General features: G+C 41.0%; 2 protein-coding genes across 2 annotated transcripts; both read left to right on the top strand.

Moving 5' to 3' along the window:
* The first annotated feature begins 680 nt into the window (after positions 1-680).
* On the top strand, positions 681-19,345 carry LOC308571954 (vomeronasal type-2 receptor 26-like). Its single transcript, XM_081167612.1, has 7 exons — positions 681-719; positions 2,588-2,681; positions 3,025-3,151; positions 13,748-14,605; positions 16,324-16,551; positions 18,190-18,316; positions 18,440-19,345. Exons 1-7 carry the CDS (start codon positions 713-715, stop codon positions 19,339-19,341), a joined length of 2,343 nt encoding a protein of 780 aa, XP_081023738.1. The 5' UTR covers positions 681-712; the 3' UTR covers positions 19,342-19,345.
* LOC308571950 (vomeronasal type-2 receptor 26-like) lies at positions 5,729-10,010 on the top strand. Its single transcript, XM_081167608.1, has 4 exons — positions 5,729-5,754; positions 7,322-7,426; positions 8,252-8,378; positions 9,014-10,010. Exon 4 carries the CDS (start codon positions 9,016-9,018, stop codon positions 9,913-9,915), a length of 900 nt encoding a protein of 299 aa, XP_081023734.1. The 5' UTR covers positions 5,729-5,754; positions 7,322-7,426; positions 8,252-8,378; positions 9,014-9,015; the 3' UTR covers positions 9,916-10,010.
* Position 19,346: the final 1 nt, after the last annotated feature.

Raw genomic sequence — 19,346 nt, 5'->3', positions numbered from 1 at the left:
GGGATGCTTTCTCAGGATGAAGACACTATAGAGAAGTTTAAAGAGGACATGTTCCCATTGTTTTCCAAAGGGGCATCTGCTTTGGCTTCATACAGAAATTCCCCAAACAAACTTCTTCCAGTGATTTTGGTGACATGGTGGAGGAGTGCTTTGAATTGATCAAAGTTGTTATGGAAAGCACTGCCAAAGTTGTGGTTGTATATGGAGAAATCCAGAGTATAATGGTAATGAGATCAATGCACCAGCTTTTACACTTTGCAAATATATCAATGAGCATCCAGACAAAAGTCTGGATTATGACAGCTCAGATGGATTTCACATCATTTCCGTTCCAAAGAAGTTCAGACATAAATTTCCTCCATGGTGCTATATCACTTGCAATTCACTCAAAGGAGGTGTCAGGATTCCATAAATTTATTCAGCATAGGAACCCTTACTCAGAAAACAATGATGGTTTCATAAAGGACTTCTGGGAAGAATCATTCAGCTGTACATACCCCAATTCTTTTGTAGACAAGATGAACAAGAAAGTCTGCACTGGGGAGGAGAAGCTAGAGACCCTTCCCGCATCTGTTTTTGAAATGTCTATGACAGGAAATAGCTACAGCATCTACAATGCAGTCTATGCAGTGGCACATGCATTCAGTACAAGGCATTCATCCCAGGTCAAACACAGAGCAATGGCAGATGGAGTAAGATTGGACCAACAACCATGGCAGGTAATGTCCTGCTCATGTTTTCAAAGATTGAGGTATACTCCCATATTTGTATATGCAAAAACTTCCCATTGCATGCATCTCCATCCAAGACCTTTAGCAACTATTTGTTGATTTTATGGCAAGCAGAGATAGGTGAGACTTAGAAAGCTCTTTTCAGTTTATGGTAGAACGAGGGAGGAAAGACCTGATGTGAAAGCTAGGGAAAAGTATCATTTCCTTTCTCCAATTCCTGTCAGTTGTATCCACTTGTATTCCTGGGAGTTGAGTGAACACATTGAGGGGCAAACACAGAAGGTTGGACAAGAATGCCACATCTTATGAGGAACCAGCTTCTCGCTCCTCCTTTGATGATTTTCACTTCGAATTTTTTCTTTACTTATAGAATGTTAGAAGAGCCTGTTGGATCAGGCCAATGGCCCATCAAAATTATGATGATGATTATTCATTTCATTTCTGTGCCACGTGCAGGAATTCCCAGACATTTCCTCTTTTGTGCGTCCTATACCCATCTGGGGGGGAATTTTATATGGGCAGCTGCTCCATGGCACTGTCTCAATTCCATTCCTGCTTCTTATGGGCAGCAACCCCAGACATTTTGCCACCTCAACAAATAAGTTAGCCAGAGCACTTTTATTTTATTTTATTTTATTTATTTTTATTTATTTATTTATTTATTTATTTATTTATTTATTTATTTATTTTTCTTTTCTTTTCTTTTCTTTTCTTTTCTTTTCTTTTCTTTTCTTTTCTTTTGCACCATGGCCTTCTGTGCCAGCTAACATTTCCCTTCCACCAACCATGCTTTAGCAGATTATTGATCTTCCCATCAGCTGCTTGTGACATCAGCAGCAGGTTCTTTTTCTACAGCCATTCCAGATTAACCTAGCAATGGTATCTATGTGCATGTGTTTAAACTATCTCTTCAAGTCTAAAAACCAGGAGGAAAACTCAAAGTTTCCTCTCCTCATTTTAGTGAGCTACTTTTCATTTTAGTGATTATGGGGTAAGTGGGTAGGTGTGGATTCTTCAATTTTTTCTAGGGGAGGAATTACTGGAAACAGAGGAGAAAGCACAATTTCATAGGTGCCACAGCATCCCTCCTGCCCTGTGCTGTATTTGGAACAAGGGAGCGGGTGGTGCTGTGGTCTAAACCACTGAGCCTCTTGGGTTTGCCAATTGTAAGGTCAACAGTTCGAATGCATGCAACGGGTGATGTCCCGTTGTTCGGTCCCAGCTACTGCCAACCTAGGAGTTCAAAAGCATACCAAGTATGCAAGTAGATAAATAGGTACTGCTGTGGCAGGAAAATAAAAAGCATTTCCATGTGCTGTAGGACGGTGTCCCGATGTGCCAGAAGTGGTTTAGTCACGCTGCCCACATGACCCGAAAAGCTGTCTGTGGACAAATCCTGTCTCCCTCAGCCTGAAGCGAGATGAGCGTCACATCCCATAGTCACCTTTAACTGAACTTAATCATACAAGGGGTCCTTTACCTTTACTTGGAACAAGCATATGTCATAATCAAGCACTATCTCAGGGGCATTGTGGGAAATAAATACATCTCCTGGCATTTTAGTTCATTTACTTTCATTTTTACTAGGATTGGCCTACATACATCCTTTCAAGACAACATAATCCAAAATCTTCATGTCTGATAGATTATAACCTTGATGTGTATTTCCATCCTTTGCACCTTTTAAGTACAGCCTCCTATTTTTTCATCCTTATAAATTAGCTCCATTATGTTCTCAGAAGTATTTCTTTTAACAACAGTGTGGAGGAAACAGTTTCCTTTGATCAAAATGGAGAATTGCTTGCTGGATTTGACATTATAAACTGGATCACATTTCCAAACCACTCCTTCCTCAGGGTCAAAGTTGGAAAGATTGAGCCCATGGTTCACCAGGATAATGTCTTCATCATTGATGAGGATGTCATCATATGGCCCAACCAGTTTAAACAGGTAGTAACTGTGCATATTTTGGGATCTATTGAATAATTTCCTCAATGTTCAAAAAGTCACATTGTCTCCAGATTTTGTAGTGGATGTTAGAATGCTGAAGACAAATCTACAGAATTCAAGCGACAGTCATAATGCGTATTTTGTCTCATGTTTTCTTAATGTGGGTAAAGGACTCCATTTATAGGGAAGTTCCCCACATAAACACGACGTGCACTCAAGAATTCATTATATTTCCTTATGTCATTATCAACCCATTCGTTCACTGCAGAGAAATAATAATGAAATAAAAGCTCCACAAACTATTTTTGGATTTTAAAAAAACTATTTTATCATTTACTAACAGATGTGCCCCATTTCCATTTGTAATGATCACTGCAGTTCAGGTTATAGAAGAGCTAAGAAAGAAGGGAAGGCATTTTGCTGCTATGATTGCTTTCCATGTCCAGAAGGGAAGATTTCAAACCAGAAAGGTAAGAAATGTCATATGTAGATGTGTTTTGTTTAACATTTGCTATTTAATAGGCTGATGCCTTCTATTTTAAAAATAAATCGACTACAATCCAGCTTGCTCCCATCAGTGTTTTAAATGCTCAAACTAATTGCTCTAACATTCAAAATGGGGAAATGTTAGCATCCGCAAAGCATATGTAAAGGGTTAATGGCAAGAACCGTAGAACTCTGTGATGTCATACACTCTGTGGCAGTTATGGCAGTTAGCTGAACAGTCTTAACAGTTAGAGCTGCTGCCTTTTGCCTAAGAGTTAGTCAGTCTGTAACCGTTTAATTTATGTAAAAGCTGCTAGCAATTTAACTATCACCTACCTGCATAGAATATGATCATCTGCAACAGCATGTATACTAATCAAATTATTCTTTAAACTTCAAAAAGAGAGTGTCCTGCGTAGTTTATATAGGAGGGAAAAGAGAGCTAATAAAAGGGTCAAATGATCCAGGGCTGTCTTCCACATACTTCACATGGGTTAACTTGGGTGGCTGAACAGAATATCAGACAAATTCATAGGGCATAAGCATATTAGTGGGTTGGATCAGTTGAAACAAAAAGACTATGCAAGCCCCAGCCCCAAACACACAAATCAATAGACACAGAGGCCTCTGACACCTTCAGCCGCTAGAAGGATGGTTTTGATTTGTTTATATTTCTGGATTTGTTTGGAACCCATGAGAAAGCAGGCCCTTGAGGCCTTGAACTCAGATTATGCAGGAAGTAGAATTTCTTATTATTCTTACTGCAAGATTAACTTTTGATATTTCAAGTTCACTACCCTCATTCAGGAACAGAATGCCATACTTATATATCATATTATATCTATTTTTCATATTTTATTTCAGACATGGATGATTGTTTTCAGTGTTCAGAAAATCATTATCCAAACATTGGCCAGGATGGATGCCTCCCAAAATACATAAGCTTCCTGACTTACAATGTGCCTCTGGGGATTATATTGACCACTTTTGCAGTTTTTTTTTCTTTAATCACAACTTTGGTTCTTGGAATATTCCTCAAGCACCAGGACACAGCGGCGTAGCGTGAGTTGTCAGCACCCGGGGCAACGCAAGTAATTTGCGCCCCCTAACCCGGGGCAAGGCACGTAATTTGCGCCCCCCTAACCTGCGAGTTGCCGCTGGCGCTGCCGCCCAAACGACGCCGCTTGCCTGGAGGAGGAGGGGGGCAGAGAGGCGAGGAAAATGCAACGGCCCAGCAGCTGCAGCAGCAGCAGCGGAGACGGGGCTGTGAGGAGGGGCTGCCTGGCGCGTCCTCCGCGGCGAGCGCTGAGAGCTGCTGCCTGCCGGGCGCCTTCAGCCCGGACGCACACACAGCTCGTCGGTTCCGCGAGACATGCGGCTCTGCTACAGCCTGTGCCCGAGGCTCTTCGGCGACTCCGGAGGCAGCGAGCGCGCCCCCCCCAGATGTTGCGCCCGGTGCGGCCTGCCCCCCTTGCACCCCCCACGCTACGCCACTGCCAGGACACTCCCATAGTCAAAGCCAATAATTGGAACCTCACCTATGTTCTCCTGTCCTCTCTCCTCCTCTCCTTTCTTTGTGCTTTGCTATTCATTGGCAAACCAGATGAAGTGACATGTCTCCTACGACAAACTACTTTTGGTGCAATCTTCTCAGTGGCAGTTTCCTGTGTATTAGCCAAAACCACAATAGTAGTTCTAGCTTTCATGGCTATCAAGCCAGGCTCTAGGATGAGGAGATGGGTGGGAAAACAACTGGCAACCTTTATTGTTTTTTCCAGCTTCCTTGTTCAGACTGTTTTTATTACTGTGTGGCTGGCAACCTGTCCTCCATTCCCAGATGTTGACATGCACTCAGTCAATGAAAAAAATTTACTAGAATGCAATGAAGGGTCAAATACCATGTTTTACTCTGTTTTGAGCTTCATGGGTTTCCTGGCCTTTGCCAGCTTAACTTTGGCTTTCCTAGCTAGGAAGTTGCCTGATAGTTTTAATGAAGCCAAGTTTATCACTTTCAGCATGTTGGTCTTTTGCAGTGTGTGGTTGTCTTTTGTCCGAACTTACTTGAGCACAAAAGGGAAACACATGGTGGCTGTGGAGATCTTCTCCATTTTGGCCTCTAGTGGTGGCTTACTGTGCTGCATCTTTTCCCAAAATGCTTTGTCATTTTGATGAGGCCAGAATTGAACAGCAGGGGACAACTAATACTAAGAAATAAAGAATAATCAAGTACCTCATCAAGTCAATCCTCACAGATCTGTAATTAAATCATATTAATTTCAATTGCATCAAAATAATTGATGATTGACAGATACATTACAATTCACAAATGTTGTGTTTTGAGTTGCAACAAGAGTGCAACACCCAACACACTGGGTGATAAATAAGGTCCATGACTCATTGATTGGTGAGTTGAGGTTTCAGTCCTGCTAGTTGCAGTAGCCTGCTTCCTCAGTGTGTTCTTTGCACGAAATGCGGAGGGAAAGTAGACTCCAGTAGTTGAACACATAATTCAATCCTGCAGGATCTACTTAACCATTATGCTCCCGGCCAGAAATGAACAGAAGAAAGAAAACAAAACTACACACAAGTAGTTGTTTTATATTGAAAACCATTCTTCTCTTCTCATCTTTTTTTACATATAAAAAAACCTTAGCTTATATATGGCTCTTCCCCAGTCATGAATAAAGAGTCTCAAGGAGTTTTCTTCTATCAAATGTTCCCAAATGGGGACCGTCAATATAGAGGAATTATCCAGTTACTGCTGCATCTCCAGTGGACATGGATTGGAGTGGTTTCTCAAGATGGGGATAATACAGAAGGTTTTATAGACAATGCACTTCCAGTGTTTGCCCAGAGTGGCATCTGCTTTGACTTCATAAAAACATTCCCAAAGCTAAAATCTTCCAGTGGTACCACTGACATGGTGCATGAGGGCTTTCACTGTGTCAGTGTCATTATGGGAAGCACTACGAATGTTGTGGTTGTACATGGAGAAATTCAGACAATGATAGTATTGAAAATGGTGCCCCAGATTGTAAAATTTGAACATTTACCAATGAGGACCAAGGGTAAAGTCTGGTTCATGACAGCCCAAATGGATATCACATCATTTCCATTCCAAAGAAATTGGGACATAAGTTTCCTTCATGGTTCTCTGTCCCTTGCCATTCACTCAGTGGATCTGTTAGCTTTCCAGAAGTTTCTTCAGAACAAGAACCCAAGCACAGAAAAAGAAGATGGTTTTGTCAAGGACTTCTGGGAAGAGTCATTTAACTGTTCATTCCCCAGTTCAGTGGCAGATAATATAGGTGGGCAAACTTGCACTGGGGAGGAGAAGATGGAAGCACTTCCTGTGTCTGTTTTTGAAATGAGAATGACAGCTCATAGCTACACCATCTACAATGCAGTCTATGTGGTGGCACATGCTTTGCACATCAGACATTCATCCCAATTCAAGCAAAGGGGAATGGCAGAGGGTGTAAGATGGGAGCTTGCAAATCCACAACCTTGGCAGGTAATGTCCTGAAGATACCTCCATATGTTTTGGTGGGGAAATATGGGCGAGCTTTCTCAACCTTCCATGAGATTAACAAGAAATTTATTTTCGGAGAAAAGCTTTACAATACATCTAGCATTTGGTCCCCCCCCCCTGCAGCACCCCATCCCAGAGATTGACAAATCTCCCCATAGTTTATTAAAGAACTTCTTACCATCCCTTCACCTGTGTACCTGTGCACTTTTGGGGGGATGGAGTTTCATAACTTGGTGCTGCTCTGATATTTTGTCCAGTATTTAATTCAACCTTTCGTTGAGGGGAAGGGGAGAGGTGAATGGCACCATTTATTTCATCAAGACTTTGATTTGTTTTAGATTAATCTGTTCTTTGTTTGAGAAGGGCATGCCTGACACATTAGCTCACCCAAAGCTTTCAAGAGATCATAATCCTGTCCCTTGAATGTATTTTCACTATATTGTATGATAACATAGTTTGAGCATTTATATGTATCTTCCATCTTATTTTCATTATTTAGCTCCATCACATCCTCAGAAGTATTTTATTTAACAACAGTGCAGGAGAAAATGTGCATTTTGACACAAATGGTGAATTAATTGCTGGCTTTGACATTATAAACTGGCTCATGTTTCCAAATCAGTCCTTTCGTAGAGTCAAAATTGGGAAGATAGACTCCCTGGGTATCCAGGAAAAACCGTTCACCATTCATGAGGATGCCATTGTAAGGCCCAACCAAATTAACAAGGTGGGTTCTCTGAATCTTTCAGGGTTCATTCCATCACTTGTCTCATGGTTGTTTCTCAGTATTCTGTAAATTTATTTAGCCCAATTCAAACTATGGCTTTCAATCTGAACATTCATGTTGTAGTTCCATAATAATGTGCCACTTAATGTTCATTCTTGGGGTGGCAGGGAAGACTTTGGCAATTCCACCCAACATTCAATTACATGCATTCTAACTATAGGCAATTTTGGCTTCACACACTAACCCCAAAATGTAAATGTCAATGAAACAGGTGAAGACACATTTCTTCCAGGACGCTTCGACTTTTGTAATGAATTTGAGTCGCACAGTTTTGTGTTGTTTATAAGATTATTTAGGTTCAACATATCTTGCCTCTTTCCATACATAACCTTTTGAGTATTAAGATTCCCTCTTGGTACTTCTGCCACCCTCAGAAACCTGAGGGATGGCAGTCTAGGAAAGGGAATTATCTGTGGCAGTTCCCAAAACATGTCCCTTTCCCCAAAGTGTCACGTCAAACATCCTCATTTATAGTTACTATGGATTGGTGAAGATGCACCTCTTTACCCTGGGCACAGCTAACAATTTTGGGGTCAGACCACCTCTATTGTTTGATGCACATTCCTTTGGTTTGTTTTAAAATATGTCATTGATTTTAATGCTCACTGTTTTGGTGGCATTTGCTCTAAAAAGTGTTATATAAATAAATAATAACGTACCATAATATGAGCCAAGGACTCAAGTTCTAAAAGCCCACTGCATTTGCAATACTTTCTAGTGTTCGTGATGTTACCTAAAACATTATATTTTAATATTTATGGACAGACTCGGCCCATTTCTATATGTAATGATCATTGCGGTTCAGGTTATAGTCGGACCAAGAAGGAAGGGAAGCCATTTTGTTGCTATGACTGCATTCCATGTCCAGAAGGAAAGATTTCCAACCAGGAAGGTAAGAAAGGTTAAAAAATGTTTTCTATAGATGTATGCATACCACCTATTTCATAGATGATTTTGATCTGGTTATGTATATCAATAGGTTTCTTTTTTAACAGTGATTTCCTTGAAGTTTAAAATATTGCCCCAATTCATGGGCAATTGATTTGAAATCCATTATAAGTGAACTACAAACCTATTTTTTATACAGTGTTGTATCACTATTTAGTTATGTTTAGAGAGAAGCATTTGAATAAATGGGAAATCACATAAACAAGAACCACTGATTTCAGTGGATCTTCAGTAAGCATTTCCATTGGCACTTGAAGCTGATCAGCTTCACCATGCACACAGATTCACCTTTAAAATGAGCTGAGTAACAGCTGCAGAATCAGAAAGTGTGGAACCACCCGTTCTGGTCAGCTGATATTCTATTGAATTAGATCAAAATACTGAAGTAGTTTACAAAGTGCACAACTATTTGCATTATTCCAAAGAAATGACATTGAGTCAGAAATGATCAAATGTGGGGGGGGGGGAGAGGTGTGGCCTTGTCTTTGTGAGCCAACAGAGCCCACCACCTCTGACTCTCTTAAGAGTGTGTAATTTCTTTCTTTCTTTCTTTCTTTCTTTCTTTCTTTCTTCCTTCAGACATGGATGACTGTTTTCAATGCACAGAAGATCAGTATCCAAACATTGGCCAGGATATATGTCTTCCAAAAGATATAAGCTTCCTGCCTTACGATGAACCTTTGGGGATCAGTTTGGTCACGTTAGCTCTTTTATTGACTTTCATTACAGCTTTGGTGCTTAGGATCTTCATCAAGCACAAAGAGACTCCCATCGTGAAAGCCAACAATCAGACCCTCACCTATGTTCTCCTCATAGCCCTCAATCTCTCCTTCCTTTGTCCTTTGCTATTCATTGGCCAGCCCACAAAAATAACCTGCCTCCTTCGACAAACTGCTTTTGGAGTCATCTTCTCAGTAGCAGCGTCTTGCATCTTAGCAAAAACAACTATAGTGGTTCTAGCTTTCATGGCTACCAAGCCAGGCTCCAGAATGAGGAGATGGGTGGGGGGAAATCTGGCCATCTCCATTGTTCTTTACAGTTTCCTCATTCAAATGATGATTTGTAGTGCCTGGCTGATAGTTGCTCCCCCACTCCCTGATTTAGACAAGCACTCAGTGACTAAAGAAATTGTACTGCAATGTAATGAAGGATCAGTCACCATGTTCTACTGTGTCCTAGGCTTCATGGGAATGCTGGCCCTTGTCAGTTTCACTGTGGCTTTCCTAGCTAGGAAGTTACCAGACAGTTTTAATGAAACCAAGTTTATCACTTTCAGCATGTTGGTGTTTTGCAGTGTGTGGCTGTCCTTTGTTCCTACCTATCTGAGTACCAAGGGAAAGTACATGGTGGCCGTGGAGATCTTTTCTATTTTGGCCTCTAGTTTTGGATTACTTGGCTGCATCTTTTCCCCCAAATGTTATATCATTTTGCTGAGGCCAGAGTTAAACAGCAGGGGACAGCTTACAATAAGAAAGAATTAAAGCATGAACAAGTCTATTAGATGTAGCAAATCATAACTGGACTACATCTCCTTGTATTCATTTTGTTTCTTCACAGAATGCCTCAACCCAACAAAGCCAACCGCAGATGAAGTTGATGGACTATATGGAATGGGCGGAAATGACTGGCAGAATCCAAGACCAGGGAGAAGAGTCGGTGGAAGAAGACTGGAAAAAGTTTAAAGACCATTTACAGAAATACTGTAAAATTAATGAATGTTAGAAAAATGTTGGAATGAAGTTATATGGCTTTAGTAGAAATGTGATAAGGAATTAAGTATAAATAGATCAATAGAGTATTGAAGGGAAAAATAAGGTTAGAATTTGTTAAGATAATTAAAGGATAGAAAGCAGAGGAAGATGGAAAGGAATTGCTGAAACAATGAACAGAAGTGGAATACAAAAAGGGAGGTGTGAGGAGGTCACTGAAATAAGTGAATGAAAGATAAGATACTGAAATTGTTTGATGTCTTTTAAATTGTTTTTGTTTTGTTTTGTTAGTTTAAGGTGTTATGTAGTGTTTTTGTAATGTATTGTATTGTTCTTTTTTCTTTTTATTTTCTGTCTGTGTCTGTTTAAATTGTTGGAAAAAAATAAATATTATTTTTTTAAAAAAAAAACACCAACAAAGCCAACAGAGGAGCCCATGTAGCTGTTCTCCCTGGACTTTCCCCTGACAAAGTACTCTGATTAAGGGAAGCAGTAGATCATGTATCCTAGACTCATAGACTGAGGAGGGACCGTAATTCCACGATGCTGACTACACATTTTGGAAACTACATTGGTTACAAGGTCTTCTGTAATGAGCTTCTAATTTCTTCCTTCCCCAATACAACAGTGATCCCTTATTATCAAGTCAAAGGGTAATAAAAATAACAGTTCTGAATATGTGACAAACACATTTTCTTCAACAATTCCAGAGGGAATTCTTAGAACTGAATGAGTAATTACATTGCTTCTTGATGATTAACAGGGCTATAATTTGAGCTGCTGCTTCTCAAAAAACAATGGGGACTTACAGTGACCACTGACTTGTGATCCACAAGTCTGGTTTTGGATACTCCGACATTGCATCGTCTCAGGAAAATAAACTACCATTTAAATAAGACAATTTTTATCTTGGAGAAGATAAAATGTAGTTTTTGCATAGAACAACCAGTTGCCTTTGTATTGAGAATGGTGGTTTTAGTATTCTTGCTGCTGGAAATGATTTCTTACAATGTATGTCAGGCTCACATAGCAAAATGCAGGCTCCAAAGTCCACACCGTCCACTTCAAATGTATCATCAGCCAGGAGAGTTCCTCATAGGTGGCATTGTTTTCCATGGTGGCTTCTTCTCCTCTCCAGCAACATTCACTGAGGAACCCACACCAGCGCTGCCTGAAGAGCTTCTGTAAGAACTAAGCCACTCATTTTATTACAGCACAGGAATGATCAAACTTAGAGTTTCAGCCTCAGAATAATGACTGAGGCTGCAAACTTATACCCATTTACCTAGAGATAACCACTTTTCATTTCAGTGGGACATATGCTGATGTATAATCCATAAGAATCTTGTGTGAATTAAAAGAATACTGTAGAAGCTCCCATTTCTCAATAGGGAAATGAATATAAATGTATTGAAATGTGTATATATTTGTATGTCTGAGACAGCCCTTTTGAACAGCCGTTTTTGATAGACTTTATCTGAACAGGAGTGTAAGTGAGAATCACTTAAAAAAACCTGTACTGAACCAAAATGCCCATATCATTTCATTTTCTGATCATAGTCTAAGATTTGTCTCAGAATGATAGTATATATTATGAAGTATAGAAATCTGTGAATTACAACCACTAACACTGCCTCATGAACAAGGAAGCTGTCATTGCATGACAGAACTGAGAAATACCGTAAATGTCAGGGAAAGACTTCAGATGTTTCAGGGAAAGACCCCAGGGGTTCCAATGTTCCAATGGGCACCACATTAGCAACCCCTGGTCTAGATACCATTGGCCTTTACAGATTGGAGAACTGCGGCAAAACTAACTAAATGAACTTCAGTCGGGACAACTGGCAGGTTCTGCACTTAGGAAATATCAGCTCCACAAATCTAAGATATAGAAAACCTGGCATGCCAGTAGCACATGTGAAAAGGATCAAGGAGTCTGCATCAACTGAAGTATAGCGATCCAATCAAAAGAAGTAATAGAGAAGCGCTATTCTGCCATGCTCAGACCACACCTGGTGTACTTTGTTCAGTTGTGTTCAGCACTATTTAAGAAGGATATTGACAAGCTTCAACGTGTACTGAGGAAGATGACAAATATGATCAAGTGTCTGGAAACCAAACCTTGTGAGGGAACATTGAGGGGGTTGGGAAAAGTAATAAATATTGAGGGGAAGTAGGATAGCTATTCTCAAGTATCTCTAGGGCTGTCACCAGGAAAATGGAGCAAGCTTGTTTTCTAAAAATCTGGAAGAACTTGCTGATTATAATAACTGCTCAGCAATGGAATTGACAGGTAGTTAACTCAACTGAATGCAAAATGAATAGCAACTGTGTTGAAATGTACGGTAAAAGGATATATCAGTTCCTCCTGATGCTATTTGCAACTCTCATTCTAGGGTGGTGCCTAAGCTTTACCAGCACATCGTGGCCTTGGCATTTGCAGTCAAGGAGATCAATGAAGACCCTCACATCTTACCCAATATCACCTTGGGCTTTCACTTGTATGACAGCTATAACAATGCAAGGAGCACATATCTTGCCACACTGCTGCTTTTATCCAGGGTGGATAAATTTGTTCCTAACTATATATGTGATGTTGAAAATAATCTGGCAGCGGTCATTGGGGGACTTGATTCTGAAATCTCCTTTTATGTAGCAACTGTTTTGGGTATCTTTAAGATTCCACAGGTAGGACATCTATGTATAATACCTCTATTAGCTTGCATAGAGAAAGAGGCTGAATTCACAGCACCAGTTCAGGGTGTATCACCAATTCAGGGTGAGAATGAAATCTGGAGCAGAACCAGTTCCTTGGAAAATACAGAAGGTACAGAATTAAAATAAGATAAAATTACCTGAATAAAGGGAAAGAAATGCTGCAATACCAGAAAAAATATGTCACACCCCCAATCTCTTACACACACCTCAAGGACACTGATATCCCCAAGGCCACTGAATATTTAGGGACAAAGGGGCTTTCAAATTAAAGATACTCTGGAGGTATGGCAAACTGCAGATACAGTCCAATTCTGCAGAAGAACAGTAATAGTACTGAGCAGCTGGTTCCAATGTGAAATAAATGTTCATAAGTAAAGTCTGAGAAGCCTTGAAAAAGAAAAGGCAGAAATGGAAGTTGTGGCAGTTGGGGTATATGCATCATGAAGACAAAAGAAGCTTCAGAGAAGGAATGTGTATCTGACCCATGTTTCAATTCTAACATGGCTACAGTAAATAATGCCTCAAGTAGGAGTGCAGAATCCTCTGTTAGGGACGTGTGTCCCTCCAAACAGTTTTATACATCGTACAAGACCCTGCAAGTATGCCTAAGGTTTTTTTTGGTGTGTTTTTTAAAAAATAGGAACAATGCCCCCCCCCCATTAACAGAACAAATATTTAACAAGCAGGAATGGGAGGTGATCCCAATTTTCAGGCCATTTGCATGTGTCTCTTTTGTATTAATGAGAGAGGGCATGCAACCCCTGATGGGTGGAAAGTGCAAAGCGGATGTCTGACTAACAGGATTCATAACATGATGTATATGAAAAGTGTGAAAGAACTCTGCAAATATTACTTTGTCTCTTCTCTTCTTCCATTCCCTCTTTAGCTCATTTATGGCTCTGCTCCAGTGATGAATGATAAAAGCCCAGGGCTTCCCTTCTACCAGATGGCACCCTCAGAAGCCCTTCAGTATGAGGGAATTCTCTCTTTGCTTCTGCATTTCAGGTGGACGTGGATTGGAGTCATTGCAACAGACAATGAAAATGGAGAAAGATTTGTGCAAACCATTTCCCAAATGTTTACCAAGAGTGGTATCTGCTTTGCATTCATAGAAAGAATCCCCAATTTTAGTTTTATTTCTGAGGTTGCTGGGATGCTACGTCAGGGGGCAATGATAAACGAGAAAATTTTTAGCAGCAAAGCTAATGTAGTGGTTGCCTCTGGAGAATCTTACTCCATGACAACTTTTAGATGGCTGCCTAACCTATCAGAACACGAGGACATAAAAAATAATGTAAAAAGTAAAGTATGGATAATATCAGCCCAGGTTGAGTTTGCTTCATTTGTCTTTCAAAGGAACTGGGATGCAGGAATATTCAATGGTGCTATATCCTTTGAAATTCACTTCCGAAACCCACCAGAATTTCATCAGTATGTTGTGCAAAGAAATCCTTCCAGCACAGATGGGGATGGTTTTATCAGGGAATTCTGGCAACAGGCCTTTGAATGTGTACTCCCAGATATCTCAGCAGACAAGGTGGAGGAGAATATTTGCACCGGAGAAGAGAAGCTGGAGAACCTTCCTGGATCACTTTTTGAAGTGAGCATGACAGGCCACAGTTACAGCATCCACAGTGCTGCCTACGCCGTGGCCCATGCTTTACATGCCATGTCTTCCAGACTCAGGCACAGAGGAATGGCGTACAGAGTGAGAGGGAAGGATCTGAATCAACAGTTTTGGCAGGTAAAGGCTGAAAATTCTCAATTGGCAAAGCCCTGTTACTTCCTGACACTTTTTGAGTTCCCAAAATGCTTTCAGCTTGATCTTTCCTCTCAGAGTTCAAACATTTGTGGTAGTGTATTAGGAAGAAGCCTGGCATGCTCTGGTCCATGGGGTCACGAAGAGTCAGACACGACTAAACGACTAAACAACAACAATTAGGAAGAAGACAGCATCTTAAAAGGTAGAGACATCACCTTGCCAACAAAGGTCCGTATAGTAAAAGCTATGGTTTTCCCAGTAGTGATGTATGGAAGTGAAAGCTGGACCATAAAAAAGGCTGATCGCCCAAGAATTGATGCTTTTGAATTATGGTGAATTTGAATTATGGTGAATTTGAATTATGGTGAATTATGGTGCTGGCAGAGACTCTTGAGAGTCCCATGGACTGCAAGAAGATCAAACCGATCCATTCTGAAGGAAATCAGCCCTGAGTTCTCACTGGAAGGACAGATTGTGAAGCTGAGGCTCCAGTACTTTGGCCACCTCATGAGAAGAGAAGACTCCCTGGAGAAGACCCTGATGTTGGGAAAGATGGAGAGCACAAGGAGAAGGGGACGACAGAGGACAAGATGGTTGGATAGTGTTCTTGAAGCTACCAGCATGAGTGTCACCAAATTGCGGGAGGCAGTGGAAGACAGAAGTGCCTGGCGTGCTCTGGTCCATGGGGTCACGAAGAGTCAGACATGACGAAAGGACTAAACAACAACAACAAATTAGGAAGAACCCAGAACTGAATTTATAACTCTGCAGGCAGAACAGGAGGTGGTACGAATATGATATCCTAGATGATTCCCCACATATTATGCTGCTTGCAAATGGCAGTAGACCCTATAGGAAAGGGAAGTGATGGCTGCGTCCTTCTCTGAGCAGCTATTGCCCTGCATTTGAGGAGAAAACATTTTTATGAGAGAAGCTTTGCAGCCTACTGAGATGCCACTGCATTCACAGATAGGAAGCAGTGGAATGGTGTAGAGAGATCAGCAGAGACATCACCTTGCCAACAAAGGTCCGTATAGTAAAAGCCATGGTTTTCCCAGTAGTGATGTATGGAAGTGAGAGCTGGACCATAAAGAAGGCTGATCGCCGAAGAATTGATGCTTTTGAACTGTGGTGCTGGAGGAGACTCTTGAGAATCCCATGGACTGCAAGAAGATCAAATGTTTCCATTCTTAAGGAAATCAGCCCTGAGTGCTCACTGGAATGACAAATCGTGAAGCTGAGGCTCCAATACTTTGGCCACCTCATGAGAAGAGAAGACTCCCTGGAAAAGACCCTGATGTTGGGAAAGATTGAGGGCACAAGAAGAAGGGGACGACAAAGGACAAGATGGTTAGACAGTGTTCTCGAAGCTACAAACATGAGTCTGACCAAACTGAGGGAGGCAGTGGAAGATAGGAGTGCCTGGCATGCTCTGGTCCATGGGGTCACGAAGAGTCGGACACGACTAAACGACTAAACAACAACAAATGAAGAGTTGTAAGAAAGACTGAGAAAGAGGCGTGTGTGTGAAAGAAAACCTATTGGCTCTCTCCTTGATTCGACCTGAATCCACTGAGAGGTGACTGAACCAACCCCAACCACTTGCTGTAGGTTCTGCCCACGGGGGGGGGGGGGGATGCTCCACCCTGCATTAGACTGCAGTCTTTTCCAAACCCCTTTCTTTTCTGTTTTCAATCTAGCTCCATCACTTTCTGAGAAATATCTCATTTAACAATACGGCAGGAGATGTGGTCTTCATCAATCAGAATGGAGAGGCCGCATCTAGCTTGGATATTGTCAATTGGATCATATTCGCCAACCAAAGTTTGCACCGAGTGAGAGTTGGGAGGATAGATCCACAAGCTCCTGCAGACCAATCATTACTCCTTGATGAAGATGCCATTGCATGGCACAGTTGGTTTAACCAGGTAGGGTTGCATTGTTTGCTAATTCAAAAGAGATTAAGTATTGAATAAGCAATCATTATCCACCTGCAGGTGTACTCACTGTTCTTTGAGCCGCAAGTTGAGGAGTGGTGTATGACTATTGAGGTACCAGACTAAGAGCCAGAGGTTTACTGCTAGAAGCCACACATGGATTAAAGGCAAATATTTTATTAAGGAGGTTACAAAACAAAAGATACAATGTAAATAGAATTAGGGGGATCCAAATTCAGACAAAAATAACAACAGCTAAATTGTCTCAGCCTAATCCCAACCATTCACAGACCACACTACAAGCTGCATCCACGCAAATGTGGTTATTGCACCACAGAATCCTCCATCTGAATGTGGGTCATTAGGTTCAGATCAAATATCAGTTTTTCTATGGAAAGGCCTGGAGACAGGAGGGCAGGTTTTCTTTCAGTCAAATAGAGCCTCTGGGTACATTTCCTCAGCACAAGATTGTATACATGCTTAGAGACCATGAAGCTACAAAGTGGATTTCTTCACAGTCATTGTGATCTTGAAGCAACCTTACATCTAACATTGCAGACAAGTGGTGAGTTGGACTAATGAAATGGATTATTATTTTCCGTTGGAAGACTTCAACCACAATCCTAAGTAAAAAAGAAAACTATTGTAAATTAAACAAAAGCAATTGGGATTTCTTTACACTTATTAAATACTGATTTAATAAGTATTGAAAGATGATGTAAGAATTGAATAGCCCCAGAGTTTTGTCTTTCTTGCTAGAAAGGTGGGGTAATGAGGTGGTTGGGGAAAGGAGGCGTAATGCAGGAGACCACTAGTCTTCTAAGGGGGCCAGTGGAAGAGATGGAAGCAGGAGAAGTGGTGAAGACTGAGAGAGCGAAGGAAGGAAAGAAGAAGAAAGGTGTGATGAGCAAGAGACAGAGCATTAGGAATGTAGGCATCAAACTTTTTAAAAGAGTGATCTCAAAATATTTTTTAGAGGTATATTTTGTTTATAGCTTGCTGAGAAAAGTTTTGCAGCATTCCAGGGAGTGTCATAGGTCTTGGATAGCTTCATTCTAATTCATGTATTTGTCCAGAATATTTTTGTATTGGAATTCACAATGATTGCGTAATAATAATAATAATAATAATAATAATAATAATAATAATAATAATAGGAATACTCCACCATCTGAGTAGGTTTTCCCAGCCACTCTGGATGTCTTATTCTGAACTCTTCCCCAGGCAGCATCTGATGGGTCCAAGTATAGGTGTAGCCACCGGCACCAAAATCAGTTCTAGAGCTGTCTACCTAGTGGACAGCATACTCAACATTAACAAAATTAACAGGGAAACTAGAGTATCTTCAAAGTGTACTTTAATGGACAGGGCAATCTTTGCAGAACAGATGGGGTACTGCACATACCAGAGCAATATCAAGGGCGTATAACATAACTTCAAACATTACTACTACTAATACAAAAAGAAGCAATTGCTCTCTGTATAGTGATTACATATTACTGAAGTGCTGTGTCAGATTAGTAACAGAGAAAGGCCTAAGAACATAAAGGATTCCAAACTCATTAGACTCCAAATTCCAAAATTTATTAGTTTCTTGATGAACCTTCTGTTCTTTCATTTATGGATTAGACTCAGCCTCTTTCAGTCTGTACTGAGCGTTGTCTTCCAGGATCCAGCAAGAAAGTGAAGGAGGGACAGCCACCTTGCTGCTACGATTGCATCCCATGTGCAGAGGGGAAGATTGCAAAGCAGGATGGTAGGAGAAATAAATAGATTAAATAGATCCAAACTTAGTACTCAGATTAAATAGAACAATAAACATTTCAGTAAGCTGACATGATATGAGCTAAAGGTCTTTTCCTTAATATTATTTCCCCAGATATGAATGACTGTCATAAATGCCCAGACAAAGACTATCCAAGCAAGAACCAGGATGCATGTCTACCCAAGGATATCAGCTTCTTGTCTTATGAAGAGCCTTTGGGCATCAGTTTAGCCTGCTGCTCTCTTTCCCTTTCCTTGATCACAGCTCTGGTACTAGGTACATTTATAAAACACCATGACACACCCATTGTTATTGCAAACAACCGAAACCTCACTTACACTCTCCTCATCTCTCTCCTGCTCTGCTTCCTGTGTGCATTGCTCTTCATTGGCCGACCTGAGAAGGTGACATGCCTCCTCCGACAAACAGCTTTTGGCATCATCTTCTCAACTGCTGTTTCTTGTGTCCTGGCAAAAACCTTCACGGTGGTTTTGGCCTTCATGGCTACAAAACCAGAATCCAGGATGAGGAAATGGGTGGGGAAAGGACTCGGCCACTCCATTCTCCTTTTCTGCTCCATTGTTCAAGCAGGCATATGCACTGTGTGGCTGGCAACCTCTCCCCCATACCCAGATGTGGACATGCACTCAATGACAGAAGAAATTATACTGGAATGTAATGAAGGGTCTGTGATCATGTTTTACTGTGTTCTCATCTACATGGGCTGCCTGGCCACTGTATGTTTTGCTGTGGCTTTCCTCGCCAGGAAGTTACCGGACAGTTTCAACGAAGCCAAGTTTATCACTTTCAGCATGTTGGTTTTCTGCAGTGTTTGGCTGTCCTTTATTCCTTCCTATCTGAGCACCAAAGGAAAATATATGGTAGCTGTGGAGATCTTCTCTATCTTAGGCTCCGGTGTTGGGTTGCTGGTTTGCATCTTCTTCCCCAAATGTTACATAATCACTCTGAGGCCTGAGCTGAACAATAGGGAACAGCTAATAAGGAAGAAAAATTAAAGGAA

Source organism: Podarcis bocagei, assembly GCF_964188305.1.
Source record: "Podarcis bocagei genome assembly, chromosome: 13".
Taxonomy (NCBI): domain Eukaryota; kingdom Metazoa; phylum Chordata; class Lepidosauria; order Squamata; family Lacertidae; genus Podarcis; species Podarcis bocagei.
The sequence above is the reverse complement of the archived record's forward strand: the minus strand, read 5'-3'. Positions and strand labels throughout refer to the sequence as shown.